Consider the following 25,006-nt stretch of genomic DNA (forward strand, 5'->3'; position numbering starts at 1 on the left):
GGCTGATATTATCTACATTTTATTTCTTCCCATCAAAAAAATAAACTGACTGGTCATAGAATGTAGAACTTACCTTCAGGCTAGTGATCAAATTTCTTGATAAATCTAAGGATCGGAGACTTTTAAAATTTCTGAAGGCATCACCAATGGAATGGATTTTTCCAGCGTAAGATCCCTGCAATGAAAGAGACTCCACCAGTTCTGAAAAGAGATCATCAGTAGATATATTATGATCTCGGCTTGGATAAAGAGCAGAGTCACTGAAAACAGGCCTTCCTTCCTCCCGTATCTCATCTGTGAAAGATCCTACATTCAAGGCTCATAAGAAGATCAGATCATCCTTTTAAAAGCATCAATATGGGGCTTCCCTGGTGGCGCAGTGGTTGAGAGTCCGCCTGACGATGCAGGGGACATGGGTTCGTACCCCGGTCCGGGAAGATCCCACATGCCACGGAGCGGCTAGGCCCGTGAGCCATGGCCGCTGAGCCTGTGCATCCGGAGCCTGTGCATCCGGAGCCTGTGCTCCGCAACGGGAGAGGCCACAACAGTGAGAGGCCCGCGCAAAAAAAGCATCAATATGGTCTTACGCAGTGACGCCAAGCCTTGGTTTTACAGAACCCTTGAGTTCTCTAATTACCCTGAAGGATGTAGTAAAAGTCTCCAAAAGTTCTCAAAACAAACAAATTCAGCAATCCCACTGCGAGGATTTAGCCCTATAGATAATACTCACAACATTTTGCCAGGATATATAATGTAGACCAGAAGGATGTCAATCACAGGAAAGTTTTAGGAGGAAGGAAGGGAGGGAGGGAGGGAGGAAAAGGAGAAAAAGAAAACTGTCAAAGAGCCCATCAGGAGAAGAGTAGAACTAGATGGCCTAAGCAGCAGTTCATTGATACAATGGACAATGTACTAGATCTGTGACCTTGTACAAGTCACTTAACTTCTCTGTGCATCGGTTTCCTTATCTGTAAAATGGAGATAATAGTACTTACCTCACAAGATGTTGTAGGGATTAAATGAATATATATATATATATGTGTGTATATAAAGATATATACATATATATGTGTATGTATACAAAACTTAGAATAGTGCCTGACACATGGTGCTATATACATGTTAATTATTGTTATGCAGTCATTAAAAAGAATGAGGTAGATTTGTAGATGCTCATATGGAAAGATCTCCAAGACATTAAGTGAGGGAAAAGTATGACTCTGTGTCTGGGTGTGTGATTGTGTTTTAAAGAATATATACGTGTGTGTGTATGTAGGTATGTGGGTATATGTGTATATATATATATGTATATACACACATACATATGTACATGCATACATATATGTCAACTAGACTTCTAACAGCACTGAAAAGAGGAGAATCTCAAAACTGCCAATAGGAGCTCACTGGCAAGTGTGGTGGGCCAAAATGAGAACAGCAACCAAAACTGGAAGGAGTTTCTGCAGAATCCCATTTGCAGGTGACTGCCAGGGGATTGCATTGAAATAAGCTCTTAAGGTGCTGGAGCAGTCTGGAGCAGTCTAGGACCTATAAACTATAAAAAGTATGAAACTGAAGATCCCTTTCAAGGCAAGGCTCATCCCTGAGAGAAATCAGTGGGAGTAGAATCCACATTGAAGGGGATAGAGACAATAGGTTCAAAAGAAAGAGAAGGTCCAGATACAAGTCAGGGAGGGAGGCAGAGATGGCAGTTCTCCGCAAACTTAAAGCCCTATTTTTAGTACTTTGTGAACACAACAGAAGAGGGAGCTCCAAAACCTTGAAACTAGGAAAGCTATTCTGGCCCACTCTTCCCATCTAAAAGTATAGAAAACGTAATGCACTTTAACAAAGAGACACAGAAAAGGTTTACAGTCATATTTTATATGAGGTTATTAAAACAAAAAAGAAAAAAGAGCAGAATAGCATCCTTAAAGAATGAAAGCACTCCAAAAAGATACATCCACAAAACAAATGAAAATTTTAACTTAGTATTTCAAAACAAATTTCAAAAGCTAAAAGATGTCATAACAAAATATAACAGTTCTCAAAACATGGTCCCTAGACCCCTGGAGGTCCCTGAGACATGTACAGGGGTCCACAAAATCAAAATTATTTTTAAAAATTATTTTCATAATAATATTAGAACATTAATAGCTCTTTTTGCTGTGTTGACATTTGCACGTATGGTGTAAAAGCAAAAACTACTGAGGCCTTAGGATGAGTCAAGGCAGTGGCATCAAACTTCATTCTTAGTCATTGTATTCGTCACCATTGTATGCTTGCAGTTAAAAAAAAAGCCATTTTCTCTTAAGAATGCCCTTGAAAAAGCAATAAAAATGGTTAATTTTCGTAAATCTTGACGCTTGAGTATGTCTTTTTTATATTGTGTGACCAAACAGGAAGTACGCATGAAGTACTTCTGCTTAATACTGAAGTATGGTGGGTGCCTTGAGGGAAAACACTTGTGTGGATTTTGAGATGCCAGCTTAACTAACACTCCCCCCCCTTTTTTTTTAGAACACCATTTTTACCTGAAAAATCTGACATACTATGGTTATTCAGACTTGAATAGTTGGCAGACATTTTCTTGAAAATAAAGTGAGGCTGTCACTTCAGGAAAACAAGTGACAGCAACTGTTGGCAATTATAACATATGAGCTTCCAAGCTGAAATTAGAATTTTGATAAACTTGTATTTGCCATCATAAACTTGATAGATTCCAAAACCTAAAGATATCTCTGATGAGATTTGTGATGATACTAACAAACATGATTTTTTAATGTTACAAAATGAACTTTGCCAGTATTTGGAAGACAGACATAACTCAGTGAGTTAATATTTTTCAAATGACGGATGCCTGATGTTATTACAAAATCATACACGGGTAAAAGATCTGTTTAAATGCAAAATTACCTGGGGAATTCCCTGGTGGTCCAGTGATTAAGAGTCCGCCTTCTAATTCAGGGGACGCGGGTTTGATACCTGGTCAGGGAACTAGGATCCCACGTGCCATGGGGCAACTAAGCCCTCGCCACAACTACTGAGCACGTGTGCCTCAACTAGAGAGCCCGTGTGCCGCAAACTAAGAGGCCAAACGCTCTGCAGTCTGTGCATTGCAACTAGAGAGAAACCTGTGTGCCACAAGGAAAGATCCTGTGTGCTGCAACTAAGACCCGACGCAGCCAAAAATTAAAAAAAATAAAAATAAATGCAAGATTACCAATGGATTTTTTTTTTTTTTTTTTGCGGTACGCGGGCCTCTCACTGTTGTGGCCTCTCCCGTTGTGGAGCACAGGCTCCGGACGCGCAGGCTCAGCGGCCATGGCTCACGGGCCCAACCGCTCCGTGGCATGTGGGATCCTCCCGGACCGGGGCACGAACCCGTGTCCCCTGCATCGGCAGGCGGACCCTCAACCACTGCACCACCAGGGAAGCCCCTGCAGTGATCATTTTGCAATGTATACAAACATCAAACCATTATACTGTATGCCTGAAACTAAGTTAATGTTATATGTCAATTATACCTCAATTAAAAGATATAAAAAATTTTTTTTAAAGAATCAGTGGTTGCCAGAGGTTACATACTGTATGATTACAACTATATGACATTCTGAAAAAGGCAACAGGAAAAAGGTCAGTGGTTTCCAGGGGTTCAGTGGTGAGGAATGGAAGAATAGGTGGAGCACTGGGGATTTTTAGGGCAGTGAAACTGTTCTGTTGATACTGTAATGGTGGACACATGACTATACATTTGTCAAAACCCCCAGAACTGTACAACACAAAGAGTGAATCCTAATGTAAACTATCGACTTTAGTTAATAATAACGTATTATTATTGGTTCAACAACCATAACAAATGTACCATGTGAATGCAAGATATTAATAATAGGAAAACTGAGAGGGGATATGGGGGAGGTGTGATGGGGGGAAGAGTATATGGGAACTCTTTTATCCTTTCTTTCCTATACAAACTGTGCCTCAGGATAACCAAATAGTTGGCATGAGGAAATATCTTTTTATATAAGTATTACAACTAACAAATACTAAAGAATTTTAAAATTATCATTTTGCAATCCTGAATGAATTAATGGATCCTAGGCAATCATATTCAATGACTGATAATATCACAAAAAGAACACCAGATGTTATATACTTCCTGATGGAAGTATACACCATCACTTATGAAGTGGTCTTGCAAAAAAACCCAAAAAAACAGGGACTTCCCGGGTTGCGCAGTGGTTAAGAATCCACCCGCCAGTGCAGGGGACACGGGTTCGATCCCTGGTCCTGGAAGATCCCACATGCCGAGGAGCAACTAAGCCCTTTCACCACAACTATTGAGCCTGCGCTCTAGAGCCCACGAGTCACAACTAACTGAGCCTGCATGCTGCAACTACTGAAGCCCACGTGTCCAGAGCCCATGCTCTGCAACAAGGGAAGCCACTGCAGTGAGAAGCCCGCACACCTCAATGAAGAGTAGCCTCCCCTCACCACAACTAGAGAAAGCCTGTGCACAGCAATGAAGACCCAACGCAGCCAAAAATAAAATAAAAATCAGACCTGAATGTGATCGAGCCTTATCTAACTACCAATTCATAGGAAATACAAGGAACAGAGGTAAATGTTAAACATCCTAGGAATGTAGTGAGCAAAATCCAGATTGTAAGAAATTATTCAGGACATGACTAGTTTCTTCAAAAACAATAGAAAATACAAGAAAAATAATGGGAAGAACCTGTAGATCAAATAAGATTTAAGGTAAATATCAACCAATTGCAATAGACCTTACATAGATCCTGATTCCAAAAATTAAAAAAAAAGAAAAAATGTATAGGACAGTGGGGAAATTAGAAAACTAATTGGATATTTGATAATATTAAGAAATTACTGTTAAGTATTTTTAGGTTTTATATGTGATTTTTAAAAAAGAGTTCCAGGGACTTCCCTGGTGGTGCAGTGGTTAAGAATCTGCCTGGCAATGCAGGGTCCACAGGATCGAGCTCTGGTGGGGGAAGATCCTACATGCGGCGGAGCTACTGAGCCTGTGCTCTGGAGCCCCTGCTCTGCAACAAGAGAAGTCACCTCAATGAAGAGTAGCCCCCGCTTGCCATAACTAGAGAAAGCCCACGTGCAGCAACGAAGACTCAACGCAGCCAAAAATAAGTTAATTAATTAATTAATTAAAAAGATTTACTGTTAAGCTATGGTAATTACAAAAGTCTGATATTGGTGCAGAAGTAGATAAACTGAACAATGGAACAGAACAGAAAACCCAGAAACAGACCCATATTTATAGTGACTTGGAATATAGCAGAGATAACACTACAAAATAGGTTCTGGGAAAACTGGCTATTAGCATAGAAAAATACAATTATATTATATCACATATCATATATAAAAATAAACTCCAAATAGATTAGATTTTTTTTAAATTTGGAATCCATTGTTTCCAGATATCAAACGAAACAGATCATAGTTAATTAATTAATTAATTTATTTATTTTTTGGCTTCGTTGGGTCTTCATTGCTGCGCTCAGGCTTTCTCTAGTTGCGGGGAGTGGGGGCTACCCTTCATTGCGGTGCACGGGCTTCTCATTGTGGTGGCTTCTCTTGTTGTGGAGCACGGGCTGTAGGTGTGTGGGCTTCAGTAGTTGTGGCGCACAGGCTTAGCTGCTCCGCGGCATGTGGGATCTTCCCCTACCAGGGCTCGGGCCCGTGTCCCCTGCATGAGCAGGCGGATTCTTAACCACTGAGCCACCAGGGAAGCCCCTGGATAGATTAGACATAATGTGAAAAGCAAAGCTGCAGAATTTTTAGAAAAAAAATGCAGGACCCTATTACATCAGTGTAGGGGAAAACTTCATAAATAAGACACAAAAATCACACATCATAAGGAAAAATAAACTTGACTACCTTAAGATGAAAAATTTCTGCATGACAAAGGATAAATATTTATTAGAAATTTTTAGTACAGAGAAATATAACAAAGAAAACAAACATACAGAAAAGGTCTATAATTGTACCACCAAGATTATCCCTTTGGATATTAAAAAGAAAGTAATGCTTATTACACAGCCAGAAAATTCTAACAGTACAGAAAAGTACAGAATAAAAGTAAAAGCCTCTCTCCCCCAAGGTGACCACTGTGATTTTATATAGAAGAATTTTAGAATGCATATACCAGCACATTCATTTAACTGAAAAATATCCATGTTTTGGGAATTCCCTGGCCATCCAGGGGTTAGGACTCTGCTCTCTCACTGCCCAGGGCCTGGGTTCAATCCCTCGTTGGGGAATGAAGATGTGCAAGCCACGTGGCGGAAGGATAGAAAGAAAGAAAGAAGGAAGGAAGGGAGGATGGAAGGGAGGAAAGAAAAGTATCCATGTTTTATTGGTAAGTAAAAAAAGCAACTTGCCAAATAGTATATATGCTCTATTCCTTAAAAAAATAAAAAAGGATACCTATGTATGTATGTTTGTATAAGCAACAGAAAAGGAGAGGGAAGAATATTCTTTTACTTTAGATACTTTTGTATCATTTGAATTGTCAGAATGAGCACAATTTTGTTATTCACATGTAATAAAAACAAGCTAACAAGCAAAAAAAAAAAATCCTGCCACATATTATTCTAGCTGGAAAATGGAAGGGGTATGTGCCCCCCCAAATCAAATTGAATAAGTTTTTAAAAAAGAAGGAAAGGAAAAAAGAAAAGAAAGGTACACCAGTATGTCAAGCCAATGAAGCTTTTCTTAGATAACTTGTAAATTAGGGAAGCTCAAAGTATTAATAGTTTGGAAAAGAAAAACCTGAAATATCTACATCAATCTATCTATATGCACACCAAACCATTATCTTTGGGGTGGGGTGGGGGATTTCCAGAAGAAGGACCGATTAATACCCTCTTTGCTCACTCATGTAGTGTTTGACTGTTACCAGCATGTATTAATTTTGACAAATTTTAAATAACAATTTAAATAAAATAAAACCAAGTTATTGCATATCTCACAAATAAAAAGTACTAGAGGAAGAAAGGTAACTTTGTTACGGTTAGAGCGCAGGCTCTGGAATCAGAGTCCTGGGTTAATAAACTCTGGCTGCATTACTTACGGCTGTGCGGCTTCGGGCAAGAGTCTAAACCCAATTTTCCTCAACTGTAAAATAGGAACAGTAACAGCATCTGCTTCACAGGCTTGTTATGGGGATTAAATAATGCAGGGAAAGCATTTAACACAGGGCCTGCCATTACGATGCAGTGAATTTAGGAAGGCTAAAAGTTGAATCAGGAACGCTGATAATTTTCCCAACATTTCTACTCCTTAAAAACTTAGAAAGCAAGCTGTGTGAGTCAGACCCCAGGTCAGAGGTGGGGTCAGCAGTCATTCCGCCCGTTTTACCTCTAGGACGAAGTCAAGGCACTGATCTAAACGCCTCGAGAGATCAGCTGCTATTCCTTTTACATCAGACCCCTTCCTGAGTCTCAAAAGGAGGCTACGCATCCAGATGGATCAAATGAATCGCCAAGTTCTCGAGGTGAAGACTGGACGAAGAGAGGGGCTGATGAAGGAACATCCTTTCCCATTTCACCCCAACCAGGAAAAGCCCTCCTGGGTCGTTAGTTTCCGAAACTGCCAAAATTAACGCCCTTTGTGGCTCCTCAATAGCATCCCGACCTCAAAAGCCCTTCTCACCGCGCTTCCCTTCTCCCGCCAATGCCCCTCTTGGGGCTCATTTTCCTTCCACTAGTTCAGACTGTCCAGTTCTGTGTTCCTGGCCTCAGGGTCCGCGTAACCTTGTTTCTCCTTCTCCATTTTAGACTCGGCTTCTCTCCCTCAATTTCTCGCCCTCCGCCCCAGACTCCCCAGTTACTTCAGTTCCTTCACCTCTACTTCACTGTAACCCTTCCGCTTCAGTAACCCCTCCTCCGCCTCAGAGTCCGCTCCTCCACCGCCATTCCCCGCCATCTACCTCATATTCCTCTGCCTCCCCCTGTTTTCTCCCCTCAGCCTCTAACCCCAAGCTCCCGATCCAGGCCCTCCCGGCCTAGCCCTACCGGATTGCTCCAGGGTCAGCGCCCCCAGGCGGCGGATGCCCTCCTCGTCCAGCTCCCACTGCTCCGCCATTCCCGCCCACCTGCCCCACTCCGCCGCTCACCTGTCACCGCCCGCGAGGCCGCCCGGCGTGCTCCAAGCCCCGCCCCACGCCTCCAGGCCCCGCCCTGCCCCGCGCGCCGCCGCGCTTCCGGGGGCCGTTATTGCCCGGGTCACGCTCCTGCCCGCCCGCCTCAGGACCCTAGACCATGGTATGGAGCCCGCCCTGGCGGGAGCCCCAAAACAGCTAAAACTGCGAATGGGTGAGATGTGGCGGAGGATTAGGGCTGTGGGGTTAGGAACCTGACTCTGGGACACGGGGTGGATATAGCCCCTGCTTTGAAGGGTTTGGGGGCTAGTTCTGAGGAGTCAGAAGAGAGTTGAAGTGTTATATAGCTCTGAGGGTGTGGGGGACGCCAGGTCTGAAGGGTGGGAGTGTGCTTCTGACGCGGTGGTCTCCATATCTCTAGTTCTTGGGAATGTTGTCTCTGAGGCAAGGCGGTGGGCGGGAGGGTGACCGTGGTGGGTGTGGGGGGACCTGAAGGATTGGGTTGGAGGGCAGCTCTCTGAGGCATGATGGGAAGCTCCAGATATAAAACGTTGTCTCTGAGGAGTTGAGGTCCTGTCTTTTTTTTTTTTCTTTTTTCTTTTTGGCTCTGTTGGGTGTTCGTTGCTGTGCGAGGGCTTTCTCTAGTTGCGGCGAGCGGGGGCCACTCGTCATCGCAGTGCGCGGGCCTCTCATTATCGCGGCCTCTCTTGTTGCGGAGCACAGGCTCCAGACGCGCAGGCTCAGTAGTTGTGGCTCACGGGCCTAGTTGCTCCGCGGCATGTGGAATCTTCCCAGACCAGGGCTCGAACCCGTGTCCCCTGCATCGGCAGGCAGATTCTTAACCACCGCACCACCAGGGAAGCCCGAGGTCCTGTCTTTAGAGCATGAGGCAGTTCTAGTTCTAGAAACTGATTTGGAAGGAGCTCCTCTGGGAGAGAGGGCTCAGCGTGGAAAAGAGAGATACCCTTTGGGATGGGGTCGGATGACTATGCTGGGGCTACCCCATTTCCTGCAGTCAATCTGGCAAGAAGCCTTTTGTCCTTCAAGCACTACAGGCCCCCAGCCTGTGACTGAGGGCTCTTCCCAGGCCGGGGTAGTTCTGCACTAACCAGCTCCTGAGCAGTCTTTGGGAAGAAAACTCTGGAAAGCATAACCACATCCTTAACCCCAACCCTCCCTCCAGCAGGCTTCTCTTGAGAGCCCACCTGTGGATGGGCCATGTACCTGTAAGAAGGAGGCAAACTCTGTGGCAAGACCTCTTGCCATACCCTATCTTTAAAGAGGAACTGAGACCAGAACTGTGGCTCACCTTCAAGGAGCAGGTTTTATTTGGCACCCAAAATATGCACACTTGGGACACTTTCACTGAGCTCTCAACCAGCCTGTCACCTTTAAGGAGAATAGAAAGCAAAATCAAGAGTCCTTGCATATTTATGCTTTCTGGTCTAGGTGGGGTCCTTAGTTACCCTCAGCTTGTCATGTTCAGCCTTACCTATGTTTAGAAAGGCCAGGACTTAAAAGCTTAGATTAGCTCACTAGATTGGCTTTTCCAGCTCTGCTTCTGTGAGTCGTGACACCATTACAGTTTGTAATCTTTCTCTTCATGTCCCTTTTAATTCTTCTAGCCTCAAACGGGCCATGTATAATTGTTTTTCTTTATATCTGAATATATCAATAAGGCTTGTTAGAAGAGAACCCCACCCCCTTCTTTATTGCATGCATTTATTTTCCTAACTCAGCTGTCAAAATAGGAGATGCAGATTTCTGTTAGAGAAGTGGGCTTTTCCTGCCTTGAGAAACCACCTCTTATTTTAACATTTTTCCCCCCCACCAACATTTTAATACAAATTTTGAAACATTCAGAAATTTTGAAAGAATTTTACGGTGAAACTATATACCCACCACCTAGATTCTACAATGAACATTTTGCTGTAATTGTTTAATTACATATCCTCTATCCATCCTTCTATCAATTCATCTTAGCTTTTGATAAATTTTAAAATAAGTTACAAATATTGGTACATTGCACCCCAATCACTTCAGCATGCATAATGTTTACCTAGAATTTGTTAACCTAAAACCATCAGTTATTTTTTTACCAGCAAAACAGGTTTATTTGGGAGCAGTAAAGAACTGCAACTCAGGACATGCAACCAGGGTGAACCACATGCAAGTCGGGTAAAGCAAAAGAGGAAACTCTTTTATAGGGAGAAGGGGAAGTTGGGAGGGGCTGTTATAAACAAAAAAATCCATTGGAGGAAACTGGGAGTTTGAAGTATAGTGACTTTTCATTGGCTGAGTTGTGCCAGGCAAGGAGAAAATCTTTCTTCCTCCTGCTGGCCAATAGTAAGGTAGTATCACCTCCTGCTGGAGCTTTGAGTTATGTCTCTTCCGTTGGATCTTTTATTGACCTTGAGTGGCATGTGTGTGAGAGCTCCCTCTTCTGGCCTCCTGACTCCATTTTAGTGAGGCTTCCCTTTATTTTCACAAATTCAGTATTGTTTTATAGTTCTTTTTTAGGTAAAATGTTACATACTATTTACAACTCTAAATTTTTTATAAGAGTAGTGCTCCTTGAGTGTTTTTTTTTCTATTAATATAATTTATTATAACAATAGGCCACATGATCATCTCTAGTGACCAGAATATGGTTTGGTTTTTTTTTTACATCTTTATTGGAGTATAATTGCTTTACAGTGGTGTGTTAGTTTCTGCTTTACTTGAGTGTTTTTTTTTTTAAAGTCTGATACAGATTGTTTGTATGTTTGATGGCTTTCTGCTTTTTTATAGTGTTGATAAGTTAGGTCATCTTGAAGCAAAATGGACAATTTGTTTATGAATAGATAACCTTCAACTTTTAACAATGAACTGAGGAAGGTTAATGATCTTTGCTGCTTTTGTATATATAAAAAGGAACCCACAGCATTCAGCCATCCTGCCATGGCCTTAATAATGTAATGTCTCTGCAGGTATGATTCCAAAAGAGCCCTGACATAGTCAGTGGGGAGGGGAGCACCTCATCATAACTCTTTCAAAAAGAGCTTTATTAAGATATAATTCACATACCTTTCAATTTACTATTTTAAAGTGTACTATTCAGTGGTTTTTAGTATGGTCACAGAGCTGTGCAGCCATCACCACAATCAATTTTAGAACATTTCCATCATCCCAAAGAGAAATTCCATACGTATTACTAGTCATTTTCCATTTCCCCTCCAACCTCCCCAGCCCTAGGCAACCACTAATCTATTCTCTCTCTCTCTAAATTTGCCTATTCTGCACATTACATATAGATGGAATAATATGTGGTCTTTAGCATCTGGCTTCTTTCACTTTGCATAATGTTTCAAGGTTTCGTCTATGTTCTAACATGTATCAGTACTTCATTCCTTTTTATTGACAAATAGCATTGCATTGTATGAATACCTTACAGTTTGTTTACTAGTTCATCAGCTGATGGACATTTTGGTTGTTTCTACTTTTGGGCTATTATAAATAATTCTTCTATGAATGCCTGCAGATTTTGCTTGCAAATTTGCCTGCAAATTTTGTTTGGTCATAGGTTTTCATTCCTCTTGCACTTATATCTGGAAGTGGAATTGCGAACCATGTAAGAACTCTGTGTTTAATGTTTTGAGGAACCACTGAACTGTTTTGCAGAGCAGCTGCACCATTTTACACTCCCATCAGCAGTGTATGAGATTTCTAATTTCTCCAGTCTTTGTCAACACTTGTTATTATCTTTTTTTTTTTTTTTTTTTTTTTGCGCTACGCGGGCCTCTCACTGCTGTGGCCTCTCCCGTTGCGGAGCACAGGCTCCGGACGCGCAGGCTCAGCGGCCATGGCTCACAGGCCTAGCCGCTCCGCGGCATGTGGGATCTTCCCGGACCGGGGCACGAACCCGTGTCCCCTGCATCGGCAGGTGGACTCTCAACCACTGTGCCACCAGGAAAGCCCATTATCTATTATTTTGATTCAGGTCATCCTAGTGGGTGTTAAATGGTATCTCATTGTGAGTTTTGCTTTGCATTTCCCTAATGACTAATGAGGCTAAGTATGTTTTCATGTGCTATTGGCCATTTGTGAATCTTCTTTGAAGAAATGTCTATTTAGATTCTTAACCCACTTTTAAATTTGGTTATTTGTCTTTCTATTATTGAGTAGTAAATGTTCTTTTTACATAGTCTAAGTACAGATTCTTTATCAGATAGATGATTTGTTCCATTATATGTGTTGTCTTTTTACTTTCTTGATGATGTCTTTTGAAGCACAAATGTTTTTACTTTTGATGAAGTTTTATTTATTTATTGGTTTGTTTATTTATTTATTTCACTTTTGCTTTTTGTATCTTATCTAAGAAGGCATTGCATAATCCAAGGTCATGAAGATTTTGTTTTCTTTTAAGGGTTTTGTATCTTTACCTCTTATTTTTAGGTTTATGATCCATTTGGTGTTAATTTTTTGTATGGTGTGGGGTAGGAATCCAACTTTTTTTTTTTTTGCATGTGGATGTCCAGTTGTCCCAGCACCATTTTTTGAAAAGGCTCTTCTTTACCCATTGTCTTTTCTTGGCTCTCTTGTCAAAATTAATTAACCATAAATGCAATGGTTTATTTCTGGACTCTTAATTCCATTTCAGTTATTCAAATGTCTGTCCTTGTGCAGTAGCACACCATCTTGATTACTGTAGTATGTTTTTGTTTTGTTTTTTTGTTTGTTTTTGTAGTATGTTTTGAAAGTGTGAAGTGTGAATCCTCAAATTTCATTCTCCTTTTTCAAGATTGTTTTGATTATTCTGGGTCCCTTGTATTTCCATATGAATTTTAACATCAGCTTGTCAATTTTTGCAAAAGAAAAAAAAGCTGTTGGAATTTTCATAGGGATTGTGTTCAATTGTACAATAGATCAATTTGAAGAGTATTGCTACCATAACAGTATTGTCTTCTGAATTCGTAATTACTTTGTTCTTTTTGATACTATTGTGAATGGAATTGATTTCTTAATTTCATTTTTGTGTTGTTCATTGCTAGTGTATAAAAATACAGTTGATTTTTTATATTGATCTGTACCCTTCAACCTTCTTGAACTCATTTCTAATAATTTAATAGTGAATTCCTCAGGATTTTCTTTATGCAAGATCACATCATCTACAAATAGAAATAATTTTACTTCTTCCTTTCCAATATGGATGCTTTTTATTTCCTTTTATTGCATAGATCTCTTTTCATTTTCCCTTTAGGAGGAGCCTGGTATGCCTCATGAGTCAGCAGAGGATTTGTTTCATTTCAATGTCGGGGGCTGGCATTTCTCAGTTCCCAGAAGCAAACTCGCTCAGTTCCCAGACTCCCTGTTATGGAAGGAGGCTTCAGCGTTGACCTCTTCGGAAAGCCAGAGGCTGTTCATTGACAGAGATGGTTCCACATTCAGGCATGTGCATTATTACCTCTACACCTCCAAACTCTCCTTCTCCAGTTGTGCAGAACTGAACTTGCTCTATGAGCAAGCACTGGCTTTGCAGCTGATGCCTTTGCTGCAGGTAAGATACTCTTGTCTTCCAGGAGTGGTGATCAGTAACATAGGCCTTACATCACTAAAATATTGTGTCCTTTTATATATTCGTTGCTGAGATGATCCTCTTAATGAGGAAGTGGGATGAGTTAGATAAGGTAATAAACGGTACACTAGAAATGCATGTTCTGAATAAAGGATTTCGTCCTGACTGTGCCTTATCTATGCCAGCAGCCACCACAGACCCAGGATAGGACTTTCCACGGCCTGAAAGGGTGTTCTTGACTCTTGGAAATCCTAGCTTAAGCTTCTTCTTTCTTTTGTTGTTGAATTTTAAAAGGTGGAAACACTAGAAATTGTAGGATTTTCTACATACACTGTGTCTGAGATTTAAAATCTAAAAGACTTGTCAAGAACATTACTTCTCGGGACTTCCCTGGTGGCCCAGTGGTTAAGAATCCTCCTGCCAATGCAGGGGACATGGGTTCGATCCCTGTTCCGGGAGATCCCACATGCCGCGGAGCAACTAAGCCTGTGCGCCACAACTGCTGAGCCTGCGCTCTAGAGCCCGAGAGCCACAACTACTGAGCCCATGTGCTTAGAGCCCGTGCTTCAGAACAAGAGAAGCCACCACAATGAGAAGCCTACTCGCCGCAACTAGAGAAAGCCCGTGCGCAGCAACGAAGACCCAATGCAGCCAAAAAATAATTAATTAATTAATTTTTAAAAAAAGGACATCACTTCTCACTGTGCTTGTTAGGTACACAGTGTTCACTTACAGCAAAGTAAAACGTCCTCCAAACTGCAGAATCTTTCATTTGTCTTCACTTCTCTGTTTTCCAAGACTTCTTTTCTCGGTATAAGAGCTTTAAATACCTTTACTTTTAAACCATCATAGTATCACTGAAGAACATTACCTTCTTTCCTAATTTTTCTCCAGACTACAGAAATCATTTCTGTGGTTTATCTTAATTAGTTTATTCTTAGTTTTTGAACAATGATATTTTTTTAACCTGGAAGAACTAAATATTATGACTGGGAAGGACCATTGGCCATGCTCCATGTTAATCCTACTGTCTGGACAAGGTGTTGTTTATTCTGTCTTCACGAGCGCTGACTGACAAGCCACAGTGCAGCTCAGCGCACTACGAACTATGCCTCTCCAACACCTCAAAGAAGAGAATTGAGGTAGACCATGCATATCTGGGTCATATGGGAATGAGAACATTTCATAATGCATGTTTTTATGGACACTGTTTACAAAATCAGTGTTTTCTCTTAAAAGGTATTATACATTTGGAAATCAAAATTTTTAACATACTCCAGTGCAAGTTGTTGTATATTCTTTTCTTTTTATTTTTTTTAAAGTTACCTACCCGAAATAAAAATTTTTTCAACTATCCCAGGAACTGAGTACTAGAATTGATTACAATTGGCTTCTAAATCACTTAAACAGCCCAGATTGTCAAGATGGCTGCTGATTTTGGTGGGGGGGCGGTTGCACCACACGGCTTGTTTACCGACCAGGGATCGAACCTGGACCCCTGGCAGTGGAAACGCGGAGTCCTTACCACTGGACTGCCAGGGAATTCCCAAGATTGCTAATGATTCTATACTAAAGCATCATTTTCTGGGGAAAAGGAGGGAGTCACTTGCAGAAAATCAAAGAGATCAAGGCAATTTTTTGAAGAACAATTTTAAAGAGCACAAGCCTATTATACAGTTTATCAGCCCTTTAATTCCTTTGATGTCCTTACTTCCCAAATTGAAACAAAATATATTTGGGAAGCAACTTCTAAATGGGAGGTAACAACTCAGAAGCCAATGAATTGGTCGAATTCCAAAGTTCCAAGTTGTGTGAGCAGTAGTATTTGAGGAATCATATGGATCTGCCTCCCTAAAACAGACCAAAAAATAAGTGCTTATGTTTTGGAAATCGTGCTCTAAATAAACATTTAGGCCGGCCCAGCTGAAGTGGTATTTATTCATTGAAGCAGGGTGTAAATATAGCTGGAGAATCAACAGCAATCTCAAGCAAATCAACAGCCTCACTCGTTTCCATCGCTTTCCCCACTCCTAAGGCCTGTCCACATACTCAGGTTCTTGCCTAAATGTACAAACATTTTGCTTGGAGAAAATGGAGTTTGCCAGTTCTAGTCTAAAGACCCTTCTCAGGCAGCCCACCTTAATGCATTCAGCCAGTATTTATTGAAAGCACTGTGGTTACCAGGCATTATTCCTATGGGCTTTAAGGAAAACATAGGATGATCCAATAAAAATATAATATAAACCACATATGTGAGCCACGTGTGTAATTTAAATTTTTCTAGTAGCCACATTAAAAAAAAACCAAGTGAAATTAATTTTAATAATATATTTTATTTAACCCAGTATATTTAAATACTGTCATTTCAATATGTAATGAATATTTTAAAATTAATATATTTTACATTCTTTTTATGTACTAAGTCTTCAAAATCTGATGTGTATTTTACACTTAAAGCACATCTCAGATTCAGACTATCACATTTCAAGTACTCAATAGCCATATATGGCTAATGGCTACCATATTGGACAGCACATATCTAAATTGTTCTAACCTGTTAGTGCTGCTCACTGTAGAGTCCTTCAGATTTAGCCCCTAGCAATAAAAATGGGACTTTGCCTCCCACTAACTAAAGTTCCCATGCACGCAACAGGAGGCATATCCTACACAGGATTATCTATAATATAGTAAACTTTGTTGGAAAGCCATATAGGAGCCAACAAGTAGAATGAGATGGGAAGCTTCTGGAGGACAGGTGCCTGAGCTCACACTGCTGCTCTGCTCTCTACCCTTCCTCATCCCCTCACATCCCTACCCTTTATCTCTCCCGTCCCCCAGCCCTGTCCACCTGCCCACCCCACCTCCCCCTGGCCTGTAGCTTTGGCCTTTAAAGGGCACGCTCAATACCTATTATTGTCTTGATTCTAAGTGTAACATTTATTGTGTATTGAGCACTAATCACAGGCCAAGCACTGGAGATATAGGCATAAACCATACAGCCATACAAGGTCAGATAGAGGTGTGTGGTATGAAGAATAGAGCAGTGTTTCCTGTGTAATAGTGAAGGAGGATGGCATTTCTGTATTCTAGAACTTCTTAGGGTTTCAGAATGTGTTTATATGATTTTCTTTTTGTATGTATAGTTTTTATTTATTCTGTCAGTCACTGCCCTCATAGTACTGGAATTTAGTTGAAAGAATAAAGCATTTACATCTAATCTGCTTGTTTTGTAATGTACTGATGTGTAGTATGTGGTAAGGAGATAGCAAGTGACTGAGGCCAGCTACTCCTTTAGAAAGAGTGGTCAGGGCTGGCCTCATTGACAAAGGAACATTTGAGCAGAAGACCGAATGAAAAAGGGACAAGTCATGCAGACGTCTGGGAAAGAGCTTTGAGGCATAAGGAACGACAAACACAAATGCCCTGAGGTTAAACGAGTGACTTGGGAGAGGCAGACTCAGCAGCCATTGTCAGGTGCAATGAGAAGTAAGGAGATGCCAGGACTTCCCTGGTGGTCTAGTGGTTAAGACTCCGCGCTTCCAGTGCAGGGGGTGTGGGTTCAACCCCTGGCCGGGGAACTAAGATTCCACATGCCATTCAGTGTGGGAAAAAAACAAAAAAAGTAGGGAGATGCCAGAAACAGATAAGGTCAGAGGAGGCTATGGACCAGATCTTGCAGGGTCTCACAGGTGACACTGAAGACCCAGGATCTATTCTAAATGTTATAGGTACCTCTCGGAGATGTTTAAAGAAGGAAGAAAAATTATCAAATTTAACATTTTAAAAGATCATTAGACCTTGGGTTAAGCAGTGTTTTCTCAGGTACAACATCAAAAGCACAAGCAACAAAGGAAAAAATAGATGAATTTTTAATTTCATCAAAATTTTAAAATTTTGTGCTTCAAAGGACACCATCAAGAAAGTAAAAAGACCACACACAGAATGGAACAAAATATTTGCAAATCACGTATCTGATAAGGGACATGTATCCAGAATATATAAAGAACACTTACAACTAAACAACAGAAAGACAATCAAATTTTAAAGTGAGCAAAGGATTTGAGTAGACATTTCTCCAAAGAAGATATACAAATGGGCAATAAGCACATGAAAAATGCTCAATATCATTAGCCATCAAAGAAATGCAAATCAAAACCATGATGAATTACCACTTCACATCCACTAGAATGCCTCTCATCAAAAAGACAGTAACCGGTGTTGGCAAAGATATGGAGAAACTGGAACCCTCATACATTGCTGATGGGAATGTAAATTTGTGCAACCTCTTTGGAAAACAGTCTGCCAGTTCCTCAAAAAGTTAAACATATCATTATGACCCAGCAGTTCCACTCCCACATATATACCCAAGAGAAATTAAAACCTACAGGATGTCCACACAAACACTTGTAGACAAATGTTCATAGCAGCATTATTCATAATAGCCAAAAAGTGGAAACAACCTGTATGTTCATCAGCTGATAAATGGACAAACAAAATGATATATCCATACAATGGATTATTATTTGTCAATAAAAAGGAATGAAGTACTGATACACGTAACAACAAAGATGAACTTTGAAATGTTATGCTAAGTGAAAGAAGTCAGACACAAAAGACCATATACTGTATGATTCCATTTATATAAAATGTGCAGAATACACAAAGTTAATAGGGACAGAAAGTAGATTAGTGGTTGCCTAAGGCCAAGGTATGGGGTGAGAAGGATAGGGTGAGCAAAAATAGGCAGTGGACTGTAAATGGGTACAGGGTTTCTTTTTATCATGTTAAAATAGATTGTGATGATGGTTGCACAACTCTGTAAACATACTTAAAATCATTGAATTGTATAAGTGAGTAAATTTTATCATTTATATATAATATAAAACTTATTCACATTAGATATAATATGAAATATATTTCAATAGAGCTATAAAAACATCATTAACTTCTGGCTTGACATTAGACCTGGAGTCAGCAAACTATTTACGTCGCATAGACCAAATCCAGCCTACTACCTTTTTTGTACAACCTGTGAGCTAAAAATTGCTTTTACAGTTTTAGATGGTTGAAAAAAATCAAAAGAAAAATATTTTGTGGCACATAAAAATTATATGAAATTCAAATTTCAGTGTTCATTAACAAACTTTTATTGGAACACACCAAGCTTATTTGTTTATATATTGTCTATAGCTGTTCTCAAGCCACAATACAGAGTTGAATAGTTGCAACAGGGACTATATTCTCAAAGCCTAAAATATTTACTATCTGGCCTTTTACAGAAAAAATTTTGTTGACCCCTGGCCTAGACTCTACTGGGGCAAGGGAGGAGCAGGAAGACAAGTTAGGAGGCTCCTGAAGCATTCAAATGAAAGATAGTGATGGTTTGGCCTAAGGTGGTAATGGTAGATTTAGAAGTGTTCAAATTCTGGATATGTCTTGATGACAGAACTGATAGGGTTTGCTGATGAATTGGAGGTAGAGTGAGAAAGAATGGATAACTCCTCTGTTTGTATCCTGGGCAATCAGGTGAAAGATGTATTCTGAGGTGCAGGCTCAGAGGGAAAAATGAGGAGTTTGGATTTGAATGTATTAAGTTTGAGAGGCAAGAAAATGGTGTTTGTTAAACATCCAAGTGGTGATGGGGAGGAGGCAGCCAGATGTATAGGTGTGGAATTCATGGAAGCAGTCAGGTCTAGAGACATAAATTTGGAGTCATCAAAGTTGGTATGTAAATCCATGAGCCTGGATGCTTAGGAATGTCATATCTTGTTCACAGGGGAGATATAAACTAGTCATTACAGGTCTGTACATTAATGTCACAGTGCTTCCTAGGACCGTCTGTGTAATTTGGGAAGTCCCCTTTGTGTAAATGTAAGCTGCTCCAAGCCTCTCATGCTATCAGCTTGGTTGGGAGTCATAGCTGCTACTGCAGAGTGTGAAATTTTTCTTCAGGGTAACTCACAAGGGTTCAAGGTTCATGGCAGACTGTTGATTCCCTTTCACTTGCCCCCTTGAAGTCCACTGAGGACTTAGTACGTTGACAGTATATGCTGCTTGCGTTTCCTTTTTCATTGCCTTCTGAGGACTTCTAAGTATGGAAACTTAAATCGTTCCACCTGTGAGTGTTCGGCTACCAGCAAGCAACCCAAAAACGCCTGCATTCCTTGTGCTCAAGGGAGCCAGAGAGTTTTTATGTTGATCACACAAATGATGCTTTTAAGAAAACAGACCACTGACGAGTCTCACATTTCCTATTACTCATGATGTGAAGACAGATTACCACTGTGATCTTGTAAAGGAAGATTATGTAAACAGCAAATATTTATCCCAACAGTGTAGCTCATCTGTGGATATGGGTAAGTGGACAGCTCAAGTGTAAATGCCTTGACATGGCATCAGGGCTCCTCACAGGACAGCCCATCTGCTTGTCCTGACTCATATCCCAACACATATACATACCTACATGCATGCATGGGCACATACGCATGCACATATGCGCGCGCGCACACACACACACACCCCTCAGTGTTCAGGCATGTCACTGAGCACCCTAAATGCTTTCTCTCCACACCTTTTCACTTGCTGTTCCCTCTTTCTAGAATGCTTCCCCTTCAAGATTTAGCCTAAATGAGGCCCACTGGAAGACTAGCCTGACATTTCCAGGTAGAGTTTTGCCTCTCTGCTCTCAGATCAGTGCTAATTCTGTTGAGACCATGTATTCATAATGTCTTTCTCCCTCACTAGCTTGTATTCTTTTCATGTTCACATTCCCAGCATCTCAGTACTGGGCCTGTAACAGGTGTTTAATGAATATCTTCTGAGAGAACATTGAATGATATACCCAAGATGACCTGTGAAGGCTGAATCTACTTCAGGGTGAGGGGGCTGGAGCTGGCAGTGGAGGGGCAGGTTTGAGACGATGATACGTGTGTCTTATTTGGCTTGTTTGGCTGATAGCAGCTGTTCTGAATATCCTTTTGTTCTACTGGCCTTGCTTCCTTTGAGCTTCCAAGTGGTGCTGGCCCTCCTTGTCTTTACAAAGCAGTTGGAGAGTTGCAATCTCCCCCAAGCTCTCTTACCAACACATTCCTTCCAACAGTCCACATCAGAGCATAAGGCATCTCTGAGCACTGCTGCTGCTTTGGAAAACCTCCGTTAAGTCCCAAGGCTCTGCCAGTAGGGCATTTGTCAGCCATCTCTTGGCAACCACACACACACACACACACACACACACACACACACTCGCCCCTGTGCCATCAGTCTTATGTTCCATCTGATTGACATATTTTTTCACTATTATCTAGGCCGAAAGCAATATCAGTTATCCTTGTGCTAGCAAGTAGCCATTTGAATTCAGGTTTGTATTTCCCTAAAGAAATCCTCCCTGTAATAACTTTCTGGGTCATAATATATAAAGAGTAAAAGTACTAGAAGTAATATTCAGGCAGAAAAAAAGGGAATTGAAGTCCACAGAAGACCAGCCACATGCTCTGTGTCAACTTCAGTCAGCAAAGCCAAAGGACAGCTGGAAGCATGGGCTCTCTGAAGTGCTCTTCACTCATTCATTCATTCATTCCACAAAAATATATTGAGATCCCACAGACACTATTGTGGGTGCTGCAAATACAGCAGAGAACAAAACAGGCAGGGTCCTCCTGGCCTTGGAGATTATATCTATTAGGGGAGACTGGCAGACAGTAAATAAATAAGTAGGTGTTATTGAGACCAACAAGGCATGTTGAAGGGGTTAAGGGATGCTTCCCATGGATTCTTACAGCACCCAAATGGCTTCCCATGAGCAGAAGCCCTTGTATTTCTAGAAATCAGAGCAAGGATTGGCGGAGAAAGTTTAGAAAAAAACCTAGTTGAGGCTCCTGGGCCTAATGCTTCCAGCATGTCTTGAGTGGCAGGAATTGCGATCTTTGTAGATTTACTTGTTTGTGTGTTTTTTTTTTTTTTTTTTCCTTTTCAAGATTTGTCAAGCACACCTTTTTTGGGGGAAAATGGTACGGCTTACACTTTACATTAGTGGAAGTAGCAGGAAATGGAGATTTCATTTCTATAAATTAGATCATTCTTCCCTCAACTAGCACATCTCTCAAGCTAGTTCATTTCTATAAATTAGATCATTCTTCCCTCAACTAGCACATCTCTCAAGCTAGTTGGACTCTCATTACTGACCCGCCCCAAAGGACACACCTGGGTACCAAAGAGCACCTCCAAATAGTGCATCTAGGTCCATCCTCAAACAGGTTGTTCTCCCAGGTAGGGATTTCCCTCCCCCAACATGTCGCCTCCCCAGTGGCTGATTTAGAGTTGTTCAAGGGCACCACTGTTTCTTCCACTGAGAATCTCGGGATTTGAATCTGCAGATAAAGTAAATGGCAGGTTCAGGTTCCAGTGATTCGGTTAGCTTAGGATAGGCTTGGAATGATATGCTGTCTCTTGCAAGCTCTCCCTAGTTTCACTTCCTTTTCATGCTACTTCACCCAATGTCTTTCAATCCATTACCGATCAGACCCAAGCTGAGCCCTTTCTTCCTGTCATCCTGTCTCCATCTCCTTCATCCCTGTCCTTCACCCCATTAGATCTTCCCTCTGGACTCCAGCTCCCAAGTTGGAATTGCTGCCTCCACTGTCCTCTGAACTCTCTGGTCTCTGCCCATTGTAATCCTGAGCTGGCTTTTCCTATGGTTTTGGATTCTCACCATCTTTTTCAGTTTTTATGAGTGCAGTCTGCTTCTCTGCCAGCTCCTTTTGGCTCCCCCATGTCTCATTTTGCTTTTCATTCCAGAGGACTCAGCCCTCCAGCCCTCCATTTTTATGCATTCTTTCATTCAACACAGCGGTTCTGAGCACTTACTACATACTAGGCTCTAGACTAGAAGCTGGGGTTGCATCAATCCAGTCCTTTTTCCAGGAGCCTCGGTAGAGGGGGACGGACAGGGCTGAAACCAAGCCAGAGGCTGAGATAGAAAAGTTTGCAGGGGTCTGTGGGAACAGAGGGGGAACCACTCTGGCTGGGGGAGGCTCCAGGCTCTTCAGGCAGGGAAGGGAGGAGAGAGGTATTTTGGGAAGAGGGAACAGCATACATAAAGTTGAGGAGGTATCACTGAACATGGTGTGTCTTTGGAGTTTTATGCAGTTAATGTCACAGATGATGGGGTGGAGACAGAAAGAATGGTGGCAGGTGAAGCTGGAAAGGTAGTTTGAGATTTGACCACTAAAAGGAAGGAAACTAACATATTTCCTTTAATCCTTACAACCTCTTCCAGATTTTACTGTCTCCACTTTGCATGTGAGGAGCCTGAGGCTTGCAGAGGTTAAGTGACAAATGGGAGGCAGCTGGTTAAGAAAAGTGGTTAAGAGCACAGGCCCTAGCATCCTGAGTTCCAGTCCTAGCATCTCCACTTACTTGGGGCACTGAGTACTCTTTCTCTTCCTGGATCTTGTTTCCTATTTGCTAAAAGAGAGTGATAGTACTAGAGCCTACTTTGTGAGTGGGGGGACGTTATGAGGATTCAGTTTAAAAGTGCCTGAGCAGTAAATGTTAGCTCTTAAGTGTCAGAGTCAAGATTGAAACCCCAGTCTGTCTGAGTTCAAGGCCCTTGTATTGCTCGTGTATACCCTGCTCCTGGTTCTTGATTGTGAAGGAGCTTACGTGCACTGCTAAAGAGAATTTGGACTTGATCCCATAGGTAATGGGGAGCACTGAAGATTTTTAGGATGGGGAGTGGTTTGGACTCATTTTCCTGTTTGAAAAATCACTGAGTGGAGAGGGCCTGGGGACAAGGAGACCAGGACTGGGGGAAGGGAGAGGAGAGAAAGGGTGGTGCCAAGAGCAGAAGATGGAGTCCTAGGACTTGCTGGCTGACTGGGTGGAGATGGTGTGAATATCATTCAAATCACAGTCCCTGCTTTGAATCCTTCTGTGCCTTCTCTTAACCAGGATATAGACTCCTCATCCCAGCTGACAGCTCTTCACTCTCTGGCTCTTATTTACTGCTCTGAATTCACCTCACACACTCCCTCAACCTCCATACACCTTAAACAAAGCCACATTCAAGGCAGAGAAGCAGGTGGCTGAGCATATATCCCTACCTACTGTCCCCCTGACCCTGTCCTGTCCCTTCTGTGCACAGTCACCATTTTCCTTTCTTTGCCTCACAGCACAAATACTGCCAGGCTATTATCCCTCACCTTAACTCAATAATCCTGCCCACCCACTGATACAGAATCTGTTCCAGCTTCTCAGTAACCTTCCTGGCACCTCATTTTTATTCCTCTTTGCCCAAGACCAACTACTCCCTCATACGGAAATCAACCTCTCACTGATTTTCCTCCTGAGAACGGCTACAGTTTGACATAGAAGCTAAAGTCGTGTGCAGTCTTGAGCAAAGAGAGACAAGAAAGCTTGGGTCCCCTTCCAATGCTGTCGAAAGAAATCCCAAAGTTCCTGGAGGTCCCGAAACTTCATAACTGATGCTGCCTCTTATCTCAGTATATGTAAACTGTGGGATCCAGGCACAGTATCTGACTGGCCCTAGTGTTGTACAAGTATTTCTCGAATGAATGAATGACAGACTCACTTCTGCTGTTTCACGCGTGCACTGTTCTCCTCCATTGTCAGTGCCAACAGGAAAGCACTCCACATGACCCTGCCATTGTCCAGTCCTTCCACAAATCCATCAGCCCCCCAAAGTGGGGAAGATTACCCGCTCCGGTCCTCTCCTTTTACAGACCTTAAGCAGTTATGAGGGTGCATTTTATAGCCATGGCCACCAGAGGGCTCTTCTCAAAGCTCAGGATTCCCTTGAGCAGCTTCACAAGAGCTTCACCTGTGTAGCTAAGCAGGTTCTTTTATTAGTTTCATACTGCATCTGAGGTGTTCTGTCCATTCTGAGGCTCTTAGAGAAAGAACTGGTCATGTGGTGCCTTTAGAGGACTACTTTTCCAGCTATTTCCAAAAATTTCTTGGGAAAATACTATTTTCTTCTAAGGAAGGGACAGAAAAAATGGGCTTGATGTTATGGTAATCTGCGCCCTGTGCAGGACTTTTTAGGGAGGGTAGGTCCCTGAATGTGGGCAGCATGAAGACTCTACTCTGGGCTTCAGCCCAACCTAGCTGGAGTGCTCCATTCCAGCCTCAGCCCACCCCGGGTCACCTGCTCCTTCAAGTGGAGAAGCTGGACTTGGAAGACTACTTGGGCAACTCACAAATCCTTTGACTGCAACTGTCTCATCAGCAAAGTGGGAATGCAAACACCACATCTATCTCACAGAGCTGTGTCAGGGTAAATGAGCAAATGTAGG

At 41.8% G+C, this 25,006-nt stretch overlaps 2 protein-coding genes across 2 annotated transcripts in view; one reads left to right on the plus strand and one right to left on the minus strand.

Moving 5' to 3' along the window:
• Window positions 1-8,124, minus strand: part of LRRC36 (leucine rich repeat containing 36) — a gene marked incomplete at its 5' end in the record, with an annotated part of 45,341 nt that extends 37,217 nt beyond the window's left edge. Inside the window, 2 exons of the mRNA XM_082863403.1 lie at window positions 74-201; window positions 8,055-8,124. Coding sequence (XP_082719529.1) covers window positions 74-201; window positions 8,055-8,124 — 198 coding nt within the window. The remainder of the gene's footprint in view (window positions 1-73; window positions 202-8,054) is intronic.
• Window positions 8,125-8,305: 181 nt separating this feature from the next.
• The window catches only part of KCTD19 (potassium channel tetramerization domain containing 19), a gene marked incomplete at both ends in the record, with an annotated part of 32,021 nt that continues 15,320 nt past the window's right edge, over window positions 8,306-25,006 (plus strand). The window contains 3 exons of the mRNA XM_082863040.1: window positions 8,306-8,320; window positions 8,377-8,412; window positions 13,380-13,676. Of these exons, the coding sequence (XP_082719166.1) occupies window positions 8,306-8,320; window positions 8,377-8,412; window positions 13,380-13,676 (348 nt within the window). The remainder of the gene's footprint in view (window positions 8,321-8,376; window positions 8,413-13,379; window positions 13,677-25,006) is intronic.

Source organism: Leucopleurus acutus (assembly GCF_964270905.1).
Source record: "Leucopleurus acutus genome assembly, chromosome: 20".
Taxonomy (NCBI): Eukaryota; Metazoa; Chordata; class Mammalia; order Artiodactyla; family Delphinidae; genus Leucopleurus; species Leucopleurus acutus.